This window comes from Pectinophora gossypiella, chromosome 6 (genome assembly GCF_024362695.1).
Source record: "Pectinophora gossypiella chromosome 6, ilPecGoss1.1, whole genome shotgun sequence".
Classification (NCBI taxonomy): Eukaryota; Metazoa; Arthropoda; class Insecta; order Lepidoptera; family Gelechiidae; genus Pectinophora; species Pectinophora gossypiella.
The window spans coordinates 4,509,930-4,533,247 of record NC_065409.1 but is presented as its reverse complement, the minus strand read 5'-3'; the positions used below and the strand labels follow the sequence as shown (position 1 = coordinate 4,533,247).

The following is a 23,318-nucleotide window of genomic DNA, read 5'->3' as shown; positions in this document are numbered from 1 at the left end:
AAGAGCCACATGTCATTACTTCCTCAGCATTGTGTGAGGAGGAGGAATCTATTTTTAATTAAAGAAAAGTCCTAATGTAGATAATATTGGGTGATATTTTTTGTCATTTACACGTACAGTTTGTACGTACGTACAGTATTGATCTTTCGAGTAACACTTCGTAATATAAAAATAGAATGTAAATAGGTATTGAACTTCAACAAAAGCCCCTGATTTATCATCCTTTTTTAATTAACAAACGAACCTGACATGAAAGGCAAAACAAACACTATTCACGGAACGTTAGGCATAGACAAACAGAGCGCTAGGTCTAATCTGTAAAAAAGCTTCAGAGAAAAAATAAACTGCCGCCATGATTCAATATTTGTGTTTCATTTCACAAAGGTGCTTTATCACGACCACGACCACTGTTTGTTCTCTATTTTCTGGCAACATGGCTTATTGCACGAGGTTTTTTATCGGGTATTTTTTGTCCAATATTTTCCCCGACGTCACACTGCCAGTAAACCGCATATCGGCTAGGCTTGTCGAATGGAAAATAGGAAAAATAGTTTTTACTTTTTCATATATTTTGTTTTCGCACTAGCAAGGTTGGAGGACGTTTGAACGAAAATAAACCCCACGCTACATCTACACGCTACTGCGGCGTAACAGCAAAAAAATAATAATAGAAAAAGCAAATAGGTACGGGAAACGAATTAAACTGACAGATTTTAAATATTAGAAACATTTTTCATAACAATAATATTTTTATGAAAAACTTATTCTATTGTTAACAGAAAGCCATACTCTGCTCTCTCTTCTATCGCGTTTGTTCTGTCAGCGCCTTTCAATAATACTTATTTACTTACTTATTTAGTTGTTATTTTGTCTGTCTTTACCTATTATTTCCACTAGGCGTTATTTTCAAGACACGACTTTCCGTATGTTTGCGACAGTATTTATTATGCCAAGAAAATTCTAGCGTTATGCGCTATGCGCCAGGCGAACATGAAATTGTAATATCCTGTCGTGTCTGATAACTGCAAATATTGCAAAATTCACACAGATATTTGTGATAAACGATACGTTCTACTTTTCTTTAAATATCCATAACCCTCATTTTTGTTGACTATTTAGGTGTTTGCTTTCTTACGAACCGATTTTAAATACATTTTGCGTTAAACTAAATCACGATTATCACATCTTCCTCAGGTCCTGTTCGACAGCTTCACGCTCGGCCGCTTCACATCATTTACCGAAGATGGCTGCCCTGACGGTTACATGCAGATCCAAGAAGCCTCCAGACCTCAAGTCGGCGGTTCCTGGTGTGGCACCTCCTGGGGTCCTTCTATATACTACAGCGAAACCAAATCCATCACGCTCATCATACGACTGCTGCATCTATCAAAAGAAGCGAACAATTACAACTTCGATTTCCGAATGGCTTACAAGGTGCTTAGAAGGGAACACGCTACGGTTCGATATGGAGGAACTCCGCCGTCAGGTTCGTAATGTCGTAAACAATATATTTACTCATACATAACGAAAATAGGTTCGATATTGTATCAAACGAGAAAATATCCGTAAGCTCTGGCTAAAAATACGCTCAGGTGGGTGGGTATTACGGTTTATAAAGAGATTTATTTGCCTAGAGCTTATTTTGTAACCTAACAGGTGAAAGAAAAATGTAATGTAGCCTTAACCCGCATAGTAACGCCTGAACACGTTTCACACACGAGCGCGCAATAAAACCCGCAACAGTAATATTTTTTTAATAACCATTTTTCTTTCCAGAGCGTCCTTTTTTCAAGATGAGGCCTGTGCCGTATCCCGTAAACATATCACGAGGGGAAGATACGAATGTCGCGAAAACAAAAACAGAGTATTACCTCGGGGATTTGATCTCCGGAACTTACTGCTCAAGAATCTTCAGCGATTGCGATCGCAAAAACTGTCGCTTGCAGTCGCCGAATTACCCCGGCGTATATCCCAGAAACTTGACCTGCTACTACGCTGTTAGACAACATGAAGTACCCCAAGGAAAACATGCTTTGATCGTTGTAAAGCAACCGAATGGACAGCTAATATCGATAAGAAGTCAGAAAGCATTGTACGCCGCGGCGCAACAAGACCGGGAAAATAACGGTCGAGAACTGAAATTCTGGCAACAATGCGACGAAGTGCAAGACTATGTAACCGTGTACGACGGATACACGACTCGAGACCCAGTTATTCTGAGGTTTTGCGGTGGCGGTGTGTCAGTTCCAGAAGCGATATCGAGTGGCCCTGAACTATTGGTGGAATTCACGACGTCGCCTTTCGGAACATTTTTGCAGCCAGCAACTTTACAATCGCTTCATGGATTTCAGTTGGAAGTCGAGGTGAGACCGTTAAAACTTTAAAATTACTTTTCTTTTTTCTTTAAATTATACTTTTGGCTTTAATAAGCACAAAATCTCTTTTTTTGGTTTCTCGAAAACATTATGTAGTTTTTACGAAAAATTCGCAAAGAACGTTATATTAAGTTTAAAATGTTTGCACAGGAGCCAGCATTAGCATAATAATGGGACGTACGTAACGTAATAATAACCTTTGAAGAATATTTTAGATCTGATGTACTTAATTCTACTTAAAAGTTGTTCGAATTTTGTCCGGGTGGATGCAATTAACAAAGTGAAATCTTTATTTGTTGTCTGTGGCCGCTGTTACTATAGAAGGAGGAAACACTACCCGGTGTCGGAGACAATCTATTTTCATTAGAGTAGCTTGATCGGATCTGCTACGTGCCGAAGGTTTTTATTGCTGTTGGCTCGCAGTTGGGTATTTGTAATTAAGCACACTATCCACAAATAGCTACTACATATCGAGGTAATCACGAAACGTGCTTTCATTTCCAATTCTAGATGGAAAACTAAAAAACTCGGAGATTGTCTGGGTGGCTGCCAAAATGCAATTAAGCAAAAATTTTCCCTCTCGCTTTAGCATCAGTAGAGTTTCCAACATTGTGATAAGAACTATTCGTGATCGTAAAGTCATCGTACAATTTTATTATGTATCTTGTGAACGGCTAATGTCTACTAAAAGCTTTTAATTATGAAGATTGTATTATCTGGGCCTCTGTAGTGCGAGTGCCTCTAGCCAAAATTAAATTACTGACTCCTCGTTAAATTCTACTTTACGTTTCATTTTATACTCTTAAGTCTTTAATCCATTTAGAGATAATGAACCTCTTTTAGTAGCGAGGTAGATAAATTAGCGTGTGTTGAAGGTATTGTTTTCTTACTCTAATACCTACAATGTCTAGACAGCTTTTAACTGAGAGATTCTTTATAATCTCGTTGGATTTTTTTTTTTGAGAAATGATATACTCTTAAATATAGTGAACTTATAGTAGGTATATTTGTTAAACATCCCATCATTATACCATTTCAATTCTAATCCATTGTAACATACCAAATTGGGTTAATGGACTAATATTTCGTGATGAAGTGTATTTAAAGTGTTTCGTTGGTGAACATTAATAAATCAAGAAGTGCCCTGGAGGCCGCTTGGGTCCCTGCCAAAGTGTAATTAGTACCGTAGTAGGCTCGCACGGTCACATAATGGAACGCCGGGCAAACTCCAGCTCGCACCCACATTGTTTCAACTCGCAAAATGGGGACACGACCTCAGCGTTTTTGTCTTCCAACTCTAATAATGTTTTTTCCAAGATAAAACTGATACTAAGAAAAGTTCTTTATTGTAAGCCTTGTTCAGAACCAATACAAATTTACTTTTATCTTTAAATTTCTTTGTCTCGGAAACGGGAAAATAGCGATAAAATTTGTACCAACATAGACAAGCAAACTCGACAACAATATAGATCGTATCTGTAAACCCTTTGGGCAGGCTTTGATTAACGATCGTTAGTGGATCTCCTGCGGTTATCACATAATTAATCAATTTCAGGTCAGGTTTGTCGATCAGCAGTCGCCTACATATGCCAAGAACAAAAGGGCCTGTGAATTTTGGATTAGAGGGACCGGAAGAGGTGTGTTGGAGCACCCACAACATTCTTTACCACCAAACACAACATGTCTCTATCACATGCAAGGGATCGATACCTCAGGGCCCTCGGGCAGGAACATAATCTACAGAAGGCCCTCATTTTCGGCTCCACGGTTCAGGGTGTGGTTCTCAGTATTGAAATTTTATGTGACCAATGCGCTCAACCCCAACTTACCAGAGGATGAGTATTGTGGAAGCCATTTGAATATATGGGATGGCCCGATGCGGATATCGCCTGGATGCAGCGATATATTTTGGTGAGTTCATTCGCTTTGTGGTGATATTCTCGTCTCATTTATTATGTGGTGATTTGTTTTTACGAATTTGTGTGGCTTTAGTAGTGTCGAGTTCATTCGGTTTGTTTGGTTTTATTTTATGAGTGAATTTCGTATGATGTTGTTTACTAAGATATATATGGATTTTATATGAGTCTTCTCACAAAATGCTGATCGATTTGTCAATAATCTTTATTTATATCTTACAGCGATAAAGACCGTTCAGTGCAGATGTCTAGAGCAACATCACCACAAACAGTGACCGTGGGTCGTCCACCAACCAATGCCACGCTGGTAGCACGATTCTGCCGAGAACGTGCCCCAAGGACCTGCGAACACGCTTTACTTAGAAGGTCAAGAGCCTGTGCAAGGACTGAAAGTTTCCTATCTAAGGGGGACTCATTGACGCTAGAACTGAAGCTAACACAAGGGACCGCTCTCAAGTAAGTGTCTATTATGAAAACTCCTCGAAACTTCGTGTAACGAAACACCCATGAAACATAATTATTACTTGACTTTGTAAAGCAGAGTATTGATTCTAAACATCTAAACAAGTTTTGGTACGTGCTTTGTTTCAATGTCAATGAAGTGATGACCTTACATTAGTTTACAAGACGGCAATGTCGATTTAAATACTTAAATCAAAGTTTTTACGGAGAGAAAACAAGGCAAGTTTCAAATATGACGTACAAAAACAGCAAAAAAGAGTACCTTAAATATGTATTGATCTTATCTGCTTAGTTTATGGCGCTGAATTTACCTACTAGACAGTCGTGAGCTTATGTTATATTAAAACATGTACTTTCAACATATACATCCCAAATAAATCTCAATTAGTCCTTTTCCACTGAACTTTTGTATTGTATTTCATACTTTAGGCCAGTATTCTTCAAAGCCTTGTATGAGTTCGTGGATCTGCACCAAGATGGAGAACAATGGGGCCGAGGACCATGTTCTAGGAGATTCGCTTCCCGTTCCTTCCCTGAAGCTCCACCTGATCCACCAGTGACCTTCTCTTCGCCAAGAGACGTTTTTCTCTATGGAAGGGGTGGTTCGAGAAATATAAGGTACATTAAATCTGATCATGATCTTATAAGTATACAACTGGCTAATGGTAATAATATCAATTACCTCATCAAACTTTCTACGTATAGTATATATATCTCTTCTACTACTACTAATTATCTCTTCCATGACAATTAAGTTTCAGTGAAAAGACATAAGTACGTAAAATGGTTGAAGAAACATAAAATCATCCGATACTTTTCTGTACTGTTTATTTTATAAAAAATGATCAAATCTAAATCTGATCATGTAAAGTTACCACTTATCTTTGATTCCCTATTTTCCAGTTGTACCTATCGCTTCGAAGCCAACCCTGGTGAAGTGGTCCGGCTCCGAGTGTGGGGTATCAGAAGCGGTGGTCGCCTGTGTCGGTCGGTACATTCTGCTCACTCCAGTTGGTATCGCTGTGCTGGTGACCCTACTGCTGCTGTGAGGATCTTCGATCGCCCCTGGAAGGATATTGGTTCTGGAGTGCCAAGGGACTGTTTGTGCAGGTAAGTACTTCCTATAAAATATTTATTAACAAAGAAGTACTTGTTGGTTCACAAGAAACAGACAGATTGTTTTGTAACTTTGACTCTTGTTTCCCAAACTACCCCGGGTTTATTAAAACATGTAAATTGGGTGTCAGTATTCATCTTCTATTAATGTTTTTGTCTTAAATATTTGATATTATATCATTATGCGTACTTACTTACTTACACAAGGTGGACCGATGACCAGAAAAGGTCATCGTTTTTCTATAACCTAAATAAAAAAAAAAAAATTAATATTATAATATTCTAATTATATGTAAATTTTCTTTGTATTCTAAAGTAATAAAGAGTATACAAACAAACAACAAACCTACTTCTGAAAACGCTGGATGCGGACAGCACAGGATCGGTCATTGTGGAGAGGCCTATGTATGCATAAGCGAGGCCTATGGGTACAGTGCACGATTCCAGCTGATGATTATGATGTTGCGCACTGACTTATGTTTCTGTATAAATCATAGCAATTTTAATAATTTTCGCGATGTTACAGCGAGTTATATTCTGAACATCTACAAAACTGTATTTTTCTCCTTTCCAGTGACGTTGGCGACTACGAGTTCACATCAAACGGCACAGTAGCTGAGTTGAAGTTCGATGTGGTGAACATGTCAGCAACTGACGACTTCCGGTCATTTGGCTTCGAAGCATCCGTAGAGTTCGTCAGATTGACATTAGAATGCGAGAGTTCACACAAAGTGTATGGTGCTAGTGGAGACTTGAGGCTGGCTTCTATGGCACCTTTATCTGATGCGGTAAGTTAAAATATTTGAGTACAAAATTTAAATCTGTTTAAAGAAGTATTCTCTCATTTTGAAGTTTTAAACTAGACTCACTGTAATACACTTTTTGTACGTGTTGCTGCTATCTCACCTAAATATTTTCATAGAATCACTTTTCCTTACCAATCTTCTTCTATCCAATTACCAATATCTAATATCAATTATCAATATTGTTTCCAGGAACGCTGCGAGCGTCGTCCATGGCTCATTGACCCATCACCAGGGAGATATCTCTACCTCCAGATTCGAGGAAGCATCATCAAAGAACCTGAGCTTGACAACTTCACGCTGCTGAACAACATCACAGTAGCTCCCGACCTTAGACATTTATGCAGAACTCCTAATCGAATAGCAGTGTATGCTGGAGGCCTAGCGCCGATATTCATATGCCCGGATCCTCCTGATGAACAGGTAACAAATCAACATCAATTGAATAACAATATTAATAACTTATCAGTTTTCATACCAGATGCAATAGATCGTACTTCTACATTCCGATGTATTACTTTTCTGATCTCTGTATCAAAACTGAAACACAATATCTCTAAGAAGTATTATTTAAATTATTGACTAGTTTGGCTAATTCGTCTACTTCTTCTTCTTCTTCTTCTATCGTGTGGGCTGTGAGGTGGAGTACCAACCTCATCAACCCTGGTGTCAGGGTTACTATTGAGCCGCCAAAGGCCCCTGACATGGCTCATGTAACGACTACTTACTTACATCAGTAAGTAGTAACCGGGACCAACGGCTTAACGTGCCTTCCGAAGCACGGATCATCTTACTTTTTGGACAATCAGGTGATCAGCCTGTAATGTCCTAACCAAACTAGGGATCACAAAGTGATTTTTGTGATATGTCCCCACCGGGATTCGAACCCGGGACCTCCGAATCGTGAGCCCAACGCTCAACCACTGGACCACGGAGGCCGTTATTCGTCTACAACTACCTATTTTTTTACTAAATCACTTATTTTTTGCAGTATGATGACGTAGTGGAAATATTTTCCGACGGATGGTCCAAGGAGGTAGATCCCCTAGCGCGTCACGTCTTAGCACCCCCACCTTCACCAGATAGGTTCGACCTGGACTGGCCAAGGTCTCTCTCCGTCGAGCTCATAGCCTACGAGAGTGCATCTTACTTCGTCACGTGGTTGGAACTTTCTAGAAGGTAATTTTCAAAAAATAATCGTAATTTTGTACAAATTGCTCTAGATGCACTAAAGTCGCTATTGCACGGTTGACACGCTTTTCATACACATTTGGTAGAAAATCCCAAAATAGTTCAAGAAAAATAAAAGCCCATAAAAATGTTGAAGCTTGATGAGCTTGCTTAATAATTTGTGATCAAATTTAAGTATACCATAACCATTTTCATTGAACTAAAGATATAGGATAGAAATGATAAGATTTACTCGCTTATTCCAGATATGCAAGCACAAGAGGCGGCGTATACGCATTGTCGGGAGAATGCGAGTACCGTTGCGAGTCTTTGGACGCTTGCATCGAGCCAGCGTTGTGGTGTGACGGTATTGCGCAGTGTCCACACGGAGAAGATGAGAGACTGTCGCAGTGCTCAGCATTGCTGCGTGTGCCTGCGCAGTACGCTGCTGCGCTGCTTGCATTCAGTGTGCTCACCGCATTCGCCATGGTAAGATCTTCTATCCATCCAGCCATTACCATTTTTTTTGTATGGATCTCCTTCATTTTGTACCATTCTTTCTAATAATGCGCTAGCCTGAGATCTTATTTCTGTTAATTTGACCTTAACCATCATCCGTAGCCCCTGGCAATCTACTGTTGGTCGTAAGTGGTCGTAGTACATATATTAGGGCTAAATAAGGTACAGAGATAAATAAAAACCAGTTACCTTGTGACATAAATGTTTTCAGTTCATTCATATAAGCGAACGAGTACAAAGTCAGAATAGAGATTGGACTTATGAAACATAACAGTAATATTCGTAATGTTACATTATCCTGGAAACGAAAACACTGATACTTTTGTTACTTTGGAAAGAAAGTGAAGAAATTAAAATCCATGACATGACATTATCATAATATTGTTTTCAATGTTCTCTGTTCTCCCTCTAATTCCAGATAGCGGTGATGCGTTCCTGCCGCAGACGGCGCTCAGCGCTGCAGCAGCGGCTCAAGAGCTTATCCTCAGATACCGCGATCTTCGACGAAAAGGAGGTGATTTGCTGACCAAGCGAGGACTCCGTACGATATGTGGAAGTCGATCGCGTCACCACAGTGTGACCGCCTTCCCGTGCGGAGTCCAAAATATACTCACATGTTATGTCTACTGTTGCAATGATAATAGCCAGTAATTGGCTGATGTAAAAGGACTCGAATTAAGGTGGACGTGTCGCCATGCGGCAACCCTCTCCTGCAATGTTATTCCCCTTCCATCATCGTGCTCGAGTGCTACTTAAATTTTAAAGTGAGTTCTTGAAATCATTTGTTTTTGTTTAACATTAACATTTTTGTTAGATTACAGGCTATTGCACTAAACGTTTATTTCTATAGTTCTTTCGAGTATATCACTATTAAGTTTGATTACTATAGAAGCTTTGTGATTGGTGACTATCTAGTTTATAGACTGGAATTCAGCATTTGGATGTCGCTGTATGATTAACTAAAGATGCAAAATCTTCATAGTTTAAGAAGCATTCGAGTAACATATTGAAGATTTGATATTGATGATATATGAGTCTGACTTCATGAGCGATTTCATTAAAGTATGATATTTAAAACTGCCAGTCAGTCCTTTAAAATTCGAAAGTTAAGAGTTGGTAGTGTTCAATATTTCCATATTTAGAGCAACGGCTCTGCTATATAGTCTGATGATCGAGGAGTAATTCGCTGTAAATGCAATTTTAAAATTGTCCTTTTGATGACGAATTGTAGGGAATACGGGTTACTCAAATGTTGAATTTAGATGAATTATGTAAATATGAATATTGATAAATGAAATATAGCTACGTACGGAAATGTTTAACGGGAAATTTAGACATTTTGGACCAAGTGCAGTCGATCGGTACCTTGCCAAAGAGTAGCCACTCTCGCCTGTAGTATTTACATCTTTGAATGAAAAGTAAGTACCTTAATAATGCTTAATTGTAGTTATTTTTTATAAGTCTGGCTTGTCCAATTCATTTTACAAGATTTGGTTTTCAGAGCGGCACCAAATTGCCTGTGTAATCAAATCACGATGAGTACAATGTAAGGGTATGTTTTTCGTGTTCAACCGATCGACTCCAGACACAATTTGAGTTACGAGATTGTGATTAAAAACGTGTAAATAAATAACATTTTGTAGTGTCTCCTACTCAAGGTTCGTTATTGTATAAATCGAGTAGATAGCATAGTCTAGCGGGAATATCGATACGGCAATAATTTTATTTAAATTGTTTAACATAATCGAGACAACCTGTGTTCTAAATGTTACTCTAAATTCGTATACGTGATATGAAACTGCCATATTGTAAGATGTTCATTGTTCAATTATCGATATAAGCAGGTGTAAAGTCCCATAGATGTTACATTTGTTTTTTTAATATAAAATTTAGATTTTTGCGGTTTATTCAGACGCTTAGTGAACTCATTTTTACGAAATATTTGTAAATTAAAGACGGTTTGGACTTGATTTTAATTTGTCAATAGATTAATATTTACAAAAAAAATATAGGTAGGTACCTACTAAAACCGACCATCAAGGAAATATTATTATTTGGAAATAAGTAAATTATTCGACAGTCAGTGTGTCATCACTCATCACAGACGTCCAAAATGATTGCTCTTCTTGTATCGTGTTTATTCTAGTTTGACGCTTTCCTTTTCTATATATTATTAAAAAAATATAAAAAGTTGGTAACGAAAACTGGAATTTTATAAAAAAATATATTCAGTAAACAAATAAAACAGTTAAGCAGACCCATAGAACTAAGATAATAAGGTATTTTTTGTGACTACTCATAACTATGTAGTATGACTGACGGTTGCTAGCGTATGCTCTGACCAATGATATTACAATACTTTACCATGCTGCTCGATCTACTGCGATGAATATCTGTTTCTACTTATAATAACCAGATTAAAAGAATTACATCAATGCTGCGGGAATAAAGTCTAGGTTATTCATTTTGGACGCCTGACGGTTGAACACTTTATAAAAAGCAGAGGTGAATTTTCAAATTAAAAAAGGTAAAATGTTCATAAAGTATCCTAATCGATTAAGTGCGTTGTAAATAAAACTATTCATATCCTAGAATCGTATTAAAGTGATAATGTTTGTTTCCCAAGGAAATTATTAAAGTTTATAATATCGCGTTAACTACTAGTGGACATTGTAGACGAAGCTATTCTGTTTTGTATGAGAACAGCCGGAATAAAATTATTCTAAATTCAAAATAAAAAATAATCATAAAAGAACGCTCATGACTTTTTCTTTTTCAACTTCAAAAATAATTCATTTTTATTAGGTACTCAGGCTTTTAGTCCTTTTTATTACTTTTAGATTATATTTGTTCTTGTGTGTTTGTTCTTAAGTTTGCATTAAGCCCGTTGTTCTCATATAGATTATGCTAGATCTAATCTAGAGATTCCAAAGTTTGAATTTTTAGATAGGAACTGTAAAGAAACAAACTTATTTATTAATTGACTAATTCTAAATAATTCTTTCTTCACTTATCAGTTACGAGAAATTATGTTCAATTGTTTGAGGTTGGAGTGTGTTTGAATTCTTATTCACTTTTTGAATCCTGACTCGTTTTATGTCATCGAAGTTAGAATAAGAAATTCAACTACTAAACACTCCAATAATTGCTTTTCATGTGGATATGGTATCTACATAATGTATTTAGTGAAATTGTAAAGGTTTTAGTGACATCGGAATAGAAACGTTGTAACGTCTTCCATAATGTATGATTCCGGATTTAATTTCCCGTGTTGCGCCATATCATACAGTCCGGGGAAGCAGAAACTAAACAGGTGTTATCCTGGCAGACAATAATGATGGATAATAGCAGAGATACCTAATTTCACATTCAAGACAAAGATTACGAAGAGTTATGATGATAATAAGAAGTTTTTAAAAATAAAATTATTTACTGCATGACAGAGTTTGTTTTATTTCGGAATTGTATAGCTAAGCTTGTATGTTTTGATCCACACTACCATCCGCTACTTAGTACGCAGATCGACACGAGAAACATTGTAATATCCATTGTGTTTGCTATGTCAACAGATGAGGGGTTAGTGTACCTACTGAGGTATATTTTGTTAAACATTGTTATGTAACTGGAGCACTACTGATAAAAATAAATTATCACACATAAAATTACATTACGACATCAAAGCATCATAAAGATAACTATTTAACTAAGATAATATAATATGTTAAGTGTTGTGGTGTGTGTTATGTTGTGTTATGTGTATTATTGTGTTAATAATATGTTGTTTGTTTGGTAAGTACATTGCAGGCTTGAATCACCTGATTGTCCGAAAAAGTAAGATGATTCCGTGCTTTGGAGGGCACGTTAAGCTGTTGGTCCCGGCGGTATTAAATAAAGCCGGAATAAAGCTCCACCGACCCGCAGTGGAGCAGCGTGGTGGGGGTACGATTCCTCTCTGGTTGATTTAGAGGAGGCCTGGGCCCAGCAGTGGGACGTATTAGGTTCTTTATATTAAGTTATGTTAATATAATATGTTACAATTGGATTCAGCAAATTATTAATGTGTCCACGACTGAGTAAACTTTATAAAAGGTGGGGACATCGTTATTATACTTGAACCTGCTATCACTTCACTGAAATTACTTATGCTTAAGTAATACTGATATTGCACATGCAACCTTGCAACCCGGATGTAAAGTCCATTTTCTACATCAGTGAACAAGAGCCGTAATGATACGTGAAACGTTGCTATAAGCGGATGTAAAATAAGTACAATCGAATTATGAGAAAAAGTATAAAGACATAAATCAACAAACTAAAAAAAATAGAATAAACCGTCGAGTAAGTAATGTAGGTATGTAACTATAAAAAACTTTGATTTGAATGAAACTTGTATTCAGGATCATTTTAAGTAGACTTACAAGGTCTCTTAGCTAGTCTGCCTACTAGAAATAAGAGAAATGCGTGTGCAAGTCAAAGAGCTCTTTGACTTGCCATAGAGCAACACATACCTCCGTGTTGCTCTATGCCAAGTCAGAGAGCAGGTCCGCAGAGGTCCGTGCTGCTCTGTTGTGCAGATACGTAAATATTCAAGGAGTTTGCCACAGAAGAGTTTTAAATATTTTGTGAAATACAATAAAACGGTTCGTGTAATTGTAAAATTATTATTTATTACTTAAGACTATCTGGTTTATTGTTACTAGCATAAACAAATTATCCTTAAATAAATAAGTAGTAGGGAGGTAAATTTACAATGCTGTGCACATCATAGAACAAATAATTGTTCGCGTAGTAGTAAATTATATCGTGACTTAATACACTCAGAATCGTTTCTTTTCAAAATTCGGACAAAACACAGCATTCGTAATATGTGGTGATTGCACAAACAATTTGTAAGTAATCCTTTAAAACTAACACTGAATTCACACAATCATTAATCGCACTTTTTATAATCCTAATGCCTTACTTATCATAAACACCCTGGCTCATAATTTCGTAAGCTTTGCTTATGTTTGCTGAGATGTCGTATGCGGGCTTATTTGCTGAGGCTAACCAAGTGGAGCCACTCTCTCCTTTCTTGAATGCATCCATGAGGCCTTTGACAGCTGATTCAGGACTGTAAATAATAGATAAAGAATTTGTGCCTTAAAATATTAGAGAGTCTAAATAGGTTGTCACTCCAACAGCGACAGATTTTTGCTAAAACATCAGGTAAGTTTACTACATTGGGACTTTAGTCAAGGTGCAAACGATAACAGAAAAACGACAGTGTAATTATTTAAAAACCAAAAATCCCATACTTTTTATCCGATATTTGTCGCTTTTCGTAATCGTCTGCAACTTGGCTAAGTCCCAATGTCAACCTGATTGATGTTTTCATAAACTTCAGTCCCTTCTGTGGCGTGGGTTGTGAGGTGGATTACCAACTTCAGCAACCCTAGTGTCAGGGTTATTATTGAGCCGCCAAAGGCACCTGAACTTCACTTCAACTTCTGTTACCTATTGTTTTTATAATAACAGAACTTGAGAAAAAAATATACGTATATAAAAGATACTTACGCTTGCCAAGGTAGTGACTTAAGGCCCAATGCTAGTGCTTCATCAGTTTCCTTGTCAATCGCTTTCATTTTGGAGTGGTCGAAAAGAGTAGTGTCGGTGCAACCGAAACACATTGTGAGAACTCGCACGGCTGATCTGTCATAGTGTAGATTCATCTGAAAAAAAAAAGGAAAAAATAGGAATTCGTTTTTAGAACATAATTATTTTTACAAGGTTTACATGCATACATATATAAACTCACGCCTATTTCCCACTGGATTAAGCAGAGACTAGAATTCAATTTACTTCGATCCAGACATACTTCTCTTGCTTCCTCCACATTCATCAATCGGGTGAATTTCAACAAGTCTCATTTTTTTATCATTTCGGTGAGATTTTTTATTTTAATACTTTTCTTCACATATTTGACGACAAATAAAACTTTAAACTATTTTGAATTATGTGCGTGAGTGGGCATCAAATACGATCGAAACTTACTGAGATATTTAAAATTGAATTTTTATGAGTCCACTGAAATGATAAGTACCCACTGAAATGATATAAATGTACACCGAAATGATATAAATGTACACTGAAATGATAATGAGTCCACTGAAATGAAATTAACCCACGGAAATGATACAGTCAAGAAAAATTGTGCTGCTTAGCTAGGGTTCCGTACAAAGTGAAGTTCGATTTATACATAAATAGCCTATATACGTCCCACTGCTGGGCACAGGCCTACTCTCAATTAACCGGGGGGGGGGGGGGGGGGAAGGGTATGGAGCATACTCCATCACGCTGCTCCACTACGGGTTGGTGGAGATCGATTTATACATTCTTAGATAAATAGTTCAATACTTGCTAAATAAAAAATAGTTTAATACTATTTACTAATAGTAATAGATTGTTGTTCGTTTCTTTCATCGAGCAATAAAAAATGCATTTAGTTGTTGTCAATATGTGGAGCCGTGATAGCCTAGTTGGTAGAACGCTTGCCTCTCACTTTGAGGTCGCAGGTTCGAATCCAGCACAGGCCTAAACCAGTGATTGTCGAATTTATTTTCAAATTCATGTTTAGATCAGAAATGATTGTCACATGCTCAGCGGTGAAGAAAAACATCGTGAGGAAACCCACATTCCCGAAAATTCCATTTTCGGAGGTATGTGACCTAATGTGTATTGGGCTGGTTTCCCCTTCGTGGGTTGGAAGGTGAGACAGGCAGTCGCTTCTGTAAAATACTGGACCTGTCAAATCTTCAAGTTAGGTAAGCGGACCCTGTGAAAAATCGGGATAATGCTAGGGATGATTATTGTCAATATGTCTTTTTTGTGGCTATTGTCATTGCTTCTTTATTACTTACCTACATTTTTTTTAAATAATATAGGTTCACGTAGGACCACAATTTCACCTGATGGTAAATGACGATGTGGTCTAGGGTGGATCACACTTACCTAGCAAATGCCTATTTACCCTAGTCTTGAAGTCTCCTAGATTATAACGAGTTGGAAGTTATATCCATACCCAAGAGCTCGAGATGGTTGGTAATTCACTCCGGAAAGTCCCAGTCAGGAGGAAAGGACTCCGTTTTGCGGTGAACAGATACGCCTGGGTCATGGAAGCGTTGAGTCCAACCTACTTGTTGTCACCCCAGTCTGAGACGGACTTAAGGGGCAGTTTCACACGATTCACAAGATCCTCTCTGAGGGCACTATCATCTCTGGTGCTTACGCGTGCATTGGACATGTATCTCTCCGTTACTGTGCTATCGTCTGCATGCCTAAAGATACCGGGCATAATCAGCAGATCATTGATAGAAAAAACGTGGCGGAGAGAACAGATCCCTGAGGGAGTCCGGCATTAATAGCATGTAGATCAGACAAGCACCCATCAACTACTACCCGAATCAATCTATCCCTATCTATCCAATTACATAGGCTAGAAGGGATCCTGAATATATCAAGGGACACAACAAGATCCTCGCCTTGATTCTAGATTGCCTCACTCCATAAGCGTGTAGCATACACAAGAAGAACATCAGTTGACCTATCTCTGAGTAAATTGTTGGCTTCAAGGTACGCCAGGAGGCGGTTGTTCAGGATTAGCGGCGGTTGTACCGAGATGGGGCGGTAGTTAGCAGGGTTGGTACGAGTGCCTTTTTTGGGCATACACTGCACATTGGCATGGTTCCATGGTTTCGGGAATTGTCCTGAACCCAGAGAGAGCAGGTAGAGGCGTGTCAGTAGGAGACTATTCAGGTCCACAGTCCGCAGTACTATTGCTAGGATACCATCAGGACTACTGACCTTATTCACGTCTAGAGTGCGAAGCATTTTTATACGGCAGAAGTTTGCTTCGACCGATTTGACTAGCGGCTAAAAGGTTTTACTACCAGCTCAGTCAGTTTGGCATCAATTTGGCCAATATTGTCGAAACGTGCCCTGCGCATTGTCTTCTTGCAAGACTTTGCAGCGGTATTCAGGGAATTTTTCAGAGCCCGCATGTTAGGAGGCATATTAGAGCTTCTGCACTAGCATACTCCGCGATATACCATGAGCGAGCCTTATCCTCAGATGATATGTCAGAAAATGGGATAGAGTATTCCATTGCCTGACAACTAATATGGCATCTCCGCAGCTCGTCGAGTCTTCTGAAGAAAAGCAAACCTCACGCCAAGGATAGGATGCGAAGAAGTGCCGCATCTCATCCCAATCTGCTAGCGTGTGTCACCATATTTGCCTCGATCCTCTGGGGCTAGAATCAAGTGGGGAATAGACAGACACATATCTCACCAGACAATGGTCGTATGTTCCCAAAGGGGGAAGTCACTGATAGAGATTGATATTGGTCCGGATCAGTTATCAGCAAAAGGTCCAAGCAGTTGGCGCTATAGTTAGCAACGTCAGGTATCTTTGTAACGCAATTCACCAGATGTGAGAATTTTGCCACACATGGCAAAAGCTTGCGCCTCTTTGCCAGCATGGTTGGTCTTCTGGAATGGGAACAACCACTCTTGCTGATGGGTGTTGGAGTCCCGGAGAAGAACAAGTTGCGCTGAGAGATACCTCCGCCGTGCCAACTCCACTGTCCTACTGAGGTAGGTGAATAACCTGCTTGTCTCAGAGTTACCGCTGTGCGATCGGTAGACACTGGTGTAAACTATTTTATCCAGGCCAGTGTCCACCAGGATCTAAAGAATGGATAAGTCTGGGTATTCAAGGTTACCGAAAAAAGCAGAAAGAGGAGTTTGATAGAAGGTTATATGACGTTTTCCAATCACCCAAAATGGTTTTGGAAAATCATGAGATCATCTCGAGGAAAAATAAAATAGCTCCACAGTACTGTTAAAAAGGCCCTTAAAACAATGCCTAATTCGAAACTAAAATTTAACACACGGATCTCTAAAACTTAACGGTTTTATCATTTCAGTGTTACTTATCATTCCCATGGACTGTTATTGGCATTTCAGTCCACCGAATCCACCGGAATGATAACACCGAGATGATAAAAAACAGGTTATTTTTGTATAAACTGTGAATTTAAATAACTATCGAAAAACCGACACTTCTCAAACAAAACAGTACTTGCAGCCGATTTAACACATCAATATGAAATAAATTGAACTAATCTAACACGAGTTATAATGGCTACCGAAATGATTTTTTTCTGATTTTTTTTTTGTCCCCCTATCACCGAAATGATAAATTTCTTTTTTTGGCGGGAAACCATTACACGCTGTGACGGGTATGTTCACGTCTAGCGGTCGAGCCGAACCAATGCGAGGTGTTGGCAGGTAAGGAAGTGTCATAGACGCAATGTTGACGGAGTTATTCTACCAAAACTTACTGTCCTCTGAAATGATAACTTTTTTTCGGACAAAATTTAACTGCCTGTCAAATGTATGAGAAGGAAGGTAAACAGGCAGAAATAGTTTTTGTTGTTAGATTATTTAATAATTTAACGAAATTCTATCAATTTAAATCCCAATAATAGAAAATAATTGTAGAGCAAGACATTTTATAAGCGATAATGGGTTACGGACAAGCTACCGAAATGATAAAATGACACTTTAAAAAATTTTTTCAGCGTGTTACAGTTGCTGAAACTGAATGATTTTTTTTGCCAAGGTAGAGGACTACTTACTTTACCCAGAAAAAATATTCAAAATCATTTAGCAGAACTTTGCACTACCGTTCTCAGCCAAGACAAGTTTTTTTTTCGCTTTTGCAATTCACCCAATCGTTCCATACACGCACGCCTGTTCAGACTAGATCGCACTGAACCTTTTCTAAAGATATCTCTTTGTTTTTTGACGTGATTTATTGTAGATTTGCCGCAGATGGCATTAACTACTCCAATTTGGTCAAATGTACGTCGTTCCAAGATTTATTTTACAAGATAAATCAAAATATTCTTATTGGATTTAAAATTTGGACGAATTTGGATTTCTGAAAAGCCTTCGACATTGTTTAAGGACATACTATTTATTCGTAGTGTACAGTATTATAATACAATACTTACAGTATAAATACAGACATTTTAAAGAATGGATGAGCCATTTTTTAAGTTACTGGTATTTAGATATTGAAAATGGATACTTAATATAGACGTTGACCGGTGAATGGATACATACCCCAAGACCGTTACTGAACTGCAAGACAGCGCTCTTTGTAGCACCATAGATTGGGAATATTTTACTCTGAACCAATCCCACAATAGAAGAGATATTGATAATAGTTCCACCTTTTCCTCCATGGTCCTTACGCATTAGGTTGTAGGCTTTCAAGCTACTTGTTATTAATGCTGTCTGAAATGTAAAAGATTCCATATAAATATCTTAATTATAGTCTACTTAATTATTTTTTTACTCTTACTCCTGTGGTTAAAAGGACTCATTTTAAACAACAGAATGATTATCCCATACATTTTTAATTAAAGCGAATATATTTTGGCTATCACCATCTAATGACCAAAAAGATTACTATTTTGAAGTAACGATTTAGTCACCTTTTTCAACAGATTGACCAAATGACAATGGGCACTTTTGTATGAAACTTGGTCCAAGAACCTCCACTGATGAGACTTATATGTAATGGAAGCTTATGCTTTCCCTATGATTCTGGCAAAGTCCTATCAGATTCTGTCCCGGGGTTCTTTTTTTACGGCCATGTTTGTCCTGGCTAAAAATGTGATAAAATACAGTGGGAGCTAAAATCGACTCAAGATTTGTTGCTGGATAACTAAGTCTACATAAATAATTATGTATCATATTGTATATCATTTTAAAGAGGATCTTTTCCAGAATCCGAAACATAAAAAAAAACAAAAAAAAATCTTTTTGTAAGCGAATTATAGTCAATTTATATCTGCAGCGCCATTGTTTCTCGGTAGCTAAGTTCAAGTTTCATGCCTTTTACCCCTTCCAAAAGTATCTTACCGATTTTTTTTATGTTGCTTCCGGAATTTGATCTGAGTGATAATAACAAGAAAAATAAATAAACACCTCTCCGATAGAGACCGGCTAAGCTATTGCCTATTGCAAGAAATCGTCATCATTAGCAAGTCATTACGGTATTGCATATTATAAGCTTATCAGCAACTTGGAACTTGGTCCAAGAACCTCCACTGGTGAGACTTGCATGTAATGATAGCTTATACTTGTCCTATGATTCTGGCAAAGTTCTATCAAACTCTGTCCTAGGGTTTTTTTACGGCCATGTTTGTCCTGAGTGTACAGTAGTGGACTGCAAAATCACCTCAGGATTTGTTGTCGAAAAACTATTTAACTAAGTCTATATACATAATTATATATCATAATGTACTTATATCAATTTTAAAGGGGAAGGTTATCAGAATCTGAAACACAAATAAAAAAATGCATTAAGTATGTAAACGACTTTTAGCCAACTCACGTCCGTAGCAGCATTTTTCTCAGCAGCTACGTACGAGTTTCGCGCCTTCCAACCTTTCCAAAGAAGCCCAATCATTTTTTCCTTCTTCTGATATTGCATTCTTAACCTGACAAGACTAAGTGACAACAACAAGAAATAAAATAGATACCATTCCGATAGAGGCCGCGTAAGCTATGGACCTATTGCAAGATAACGTACTCAAAGGCTAGTCATTATAATCCAACAGACGTAACATGATTAGAATGCGGGAGGACGCAAATGTAGTATGTTTTCTTTCACCACAATCTTGTTTTATTAATCCAGGCTTATATCTTGTCTTATAAACAATGCCGAATGGTACAACAAACGTATCGTAAACGTAAGGTTGCCTGGTAGTAATTGCTACCTTGGCAATAAAGCCGCCTTTTGCACCAGTTATTGCCTGAACTTGTTTAATAAATGTGTTTCTTTTGTATACAATAGAGTCATTGTATTGCATCTTGATTAGAATGACTTATTTCTTGTTTCTCTCGTACTAAGCTGCATAGTTGAATAGTTGTATTGCTGTTAGTGTTAAAGAGACACATATTTCGTCTCTTTCGCATAAGGCGATGTACTACATTTCCGTCCCGCCGCATTCTAATCATGTTACGTCTGTTGGATTATAATGACTAGCCTTTGAGTACGTTATCTTGCAATAGGTCCATAGCTTACGCGGCCTCTATCGGAATGGTATCTATTTTTTTTTTTCTTTGTTGTCACTTGTCAGGTTAAGAATGCAATATCAGAAGAAGGAAAAAAATGATTGGGCTCCTTTGGAAAGGTTGGAAGGCGCGAAACTCGTACGTAGCTGCTGAGAAAAATGCTGCTACGGACGTGAGTTGGCTAAAAGTCGTTTACATAATGCATTTTTTTTATTTGTGTTTCAGATTCTGATAACCTTCCCCTTTAAAATTGATATACATCATGATATATAATTATGTATATAGACTTAGTTAAATAGTTTTTCGACAACAAATCCTGAGGTGATTTTGCAGTCCACTACTGTACACTCAGGACAAACATGGCCGTAAAAAAACCCTAGGACAGAGTTTGATAGAACTTTGCCAGAATCATAGGACAAGTATAAGCTATCATTACATGCAAGTCTCACCAGTGGAGGTTCTTGGACCAAGTTCCAAGTTGCTGATAAGCTTATAATATGCAATACCGTAATGACTTGCTAATGATGACGATTTCTTGCAATAGGCAATAGCTTAGCCGGTCTCTATCGGAGAGGTGTTTATTTATTTTTCTTGTTATTATCACTCAGATCAAATTCCGGAAGCAACATAAAAAAAATCGGTAAGATACTTTTGGAAGGGGTAAAAGGCATGAAACTTGAACTTAGCTACCGAGAAACAATGGCGCTGCAGATATAAATTGACTATAATTCGCTTACAAAAAGATTTTTTTTTGTTTTTTTTTATGTTTCGGATTCTGGAAAAGATCCTCTTTAAAATGATATACAATATGATACATAATTATTTATGTAGACTTAGTTATCCAGCAACAAATCTTGAGCCGATTTTAGCTCCCACTGTATTTTATCACATTTTTAGCCAGGACAAACATGGCCGTAAAAAAAGAACCCCGGGACAGAATCTGATAGAACTTTGCCAGAATCACAGGGAAAGCATAAGCTTTCATTACATATAAGTCTCATCAGTGGAGGTTCTTGGACCAGATTCGCCCATTCTCCTTTAAATTTCTTTTAGATTAGATTTCTAAATTGCTTTGCAAACATATTTCGTGTTTCATTGTTACGAAAAAATGTAGGATTTTTTTTATATGACTTATTTAGTAAATATAGTAAATTTGCCGCATATCACTAACTACTTGACGTTTTGAATTCAAAACAAAATGCTTTCTTCAAAAACAACAATATCAACTCACCAGATTAACGGCAATCTGTTTTTCATAACCGTTAGGGCCATCGTTGAGAATCCCAGCGCAATTCACTACGATGTCAATGTATCCGTTGCTTTTGATGACGTCATCGTAGGCTTCATGTAAATCATTGCTTGTGACGTCACATTTGTAGAACTTCACCGTGTTTGCTCCGTATTTGGCGTTCAGTTCTTCTTCAAATGTTTTTCCTTTAGGATCCACATCCAAAATGGCGACATGCTGAAAATATAATTTTGATTCCATAAAGTTATATTTTTCGGCTGTTTAGTAGCGTCAATATGAATGACATTTACGCCAGCTAGTACAACAACATGGTGCCTTAACAGCCACCAAATTATCAAAAGGCCAATATCCAAATATGGCTATTACGTTTTTTCTAATAAAACCTGTTAGTTTAGAGACCAAGTTAAGTATGTGTACAATTCTTGATAAATGAAAATAATTATACTTAGATAAGTTTTCATTTCCAAATTATTTTCATAATAGAAAAAAAGAAAACTTTAAGGAGAAAGAAGGAATACTTCTACACAGGTTTTATACTAATTAATGTTCTACATAAGTAAACGGTTTAGACACAAAATATTATTGATTCAAATTTTTAACAATTTTTTCTTCTTCCTAAAATCTTCAATTGTTTTTCAATTTGCTAGAAGTTTATTTCTAAAACTTTGTGATTTTTAATGTAAAGGTCAGTACTTACTTTAGCCCCTTCTTCCAAGAAAGCTTTCACCACACCAGCACCAATACCAGCAGCCCCCCCGGTAATCAACACAACTTTTTCTTTAGCGTCGTACATAGTTCCTTCTACTAAAACGTGTACACAAGTAACTCGACCACACGCGAATCCTACTATTTATTACGTTCTCGAGTAGGTATCAAATAATCCTTATCGGACACGCAAATATTATTCTCTTACTATATTAGATAAAAAAGTATACTGAACTGTTCGAGCGGATTTATGAAACTAAGCGTGCGGTAGGAGGGAACAACTGACCTCGGATTCGGATGTACAATACTAGTTAATAGTTTGAACGGAACGTTGCATAACTAATTAGAGGCTTACATAACTATCTATGTATATATTTGATAATCGACATGTTTGCTCTGTTAATGTTAGTGGACAAAGGTCAACGTTCTGTTGTTATATCGAAATAAGTAAGTACCTAAATTAATGCTGGACAAAGTATGTTTCTGGTAGGTTAACCCATTTTTATCGTGTTCCCATATTTTGCCTAAAAGCGGTAAATTATTGTCAGGGGGAAGGGGGATATGGTGTACAATGAATCTAGGTTCCATCTTCCTTTGCCAGGTTCGTTTCGCTTGTACTGCGTATGTTAGCAATAGTCATTTTATATGTGGCCATCTCCGATCCTACGGAGGTCCATTTCGTTCTATGGTAGCCAATATTAAATATCTGTAAAGTAACTATCTAGTATCTGTAGTAGTATCTGTGTGTATGTATAGATTCTGCACCATTTTTCACAGTAGTTCCTCGTGGGCACACCAGTATGTCGTCCTGGACGGTTCAAAGACCACATTAAAGTAATTCACGTACAAAAACACATAATAACGGGTTCTTA

At 37.5% G+C, this 23,318-nt stretch overlaps 2 protein-coding genes across 2 annotated transcripts in view; one reads left to right on the top strand and one right to left on the bottom strand.

Annotated features, from left to right (window-relative positions):
• LOC126367459 (uncharacterized) overlaps positions 1 to 11,788 on the top strand; it is a 117,465-nt gene extending 105,677 nt beyond the window's left edge. Inside the window, exons 4-14 of the mRNA XM_050010971.1 lie at positions 1,195 to 1,486; positions 1,777 to 2,363; positions 3,931 to 4,286; positions 4,514 to 4,747; positions 5,183 to 5,371; positions 5,657 to 5,863; positions 6,444 to 6,657; positions 6,865 to 7,095; positions 7,664 to 7,851; positions 8,109 to 8,331; positions 8,780 to 11,788. Coding sequence (XP_049866928.1) covers positions 1,195 to 1,486; positions 1,777 to 2,363; positions 3,931 to 4,286; positions 4,514 to 4,747; positions 5,183 to 5,371; positions 5,657 to 5,863; positions 6,444 to 6,657; positions 6,865 to 7,095; positions 7,664 to 7,851; positions 8,109 to 8,331; positions 8,780 to 8,887 — 2,829 coding nt within the window. The 3' untranslated portion in view covers positions 8,888 to 11,788. The remainder of the gene's footprint in view (positions 1 to 1,194; positions 1,487 to 1,776; positions 2,364 to 3,930; positions 4,287 to 4,513; positions 4,748 to 5,182; positions 5,372 to 5,656; positions 5,864 to 6,443; positions 6,658 to 6,864; positions 7,096 to 7,663; positions 7,852 to 8,108; positions 8,332 to 8,779) is intronic.
• A 1,220-nt stretch (positions 11,789 to 13,008) lies between these two features.
• On the bottom strand, positions 13,009 to 22,736 carry LOC126367496 (alcohol dehydrogenase 1-like). The gene is made up of 5 exons (XM_050011037.1): positions 22,439 to 22,736; positions 21,724 to 21,957; positions 18,531 to 18,704; positions 13,918 to 14,072; positions 13,009 to 13,474 (listed from the first exon to the last, which is right to left on the bottom strand). Exons 1-5 carry the CDS (start codon positions 22,532 to 22,534, stop codon positions 13,321 to 13,323), a joined length of 813 nt encoding a protein of 270 aa, XP_049866994.1. The 5' UTR covers positions 22,535 to 22,736; the 3' UTR covers positions 13,009 to 13,320.
• Between the last annotated feature and the right edge of the window lie 582 nt (positions 22,737 to 23,318).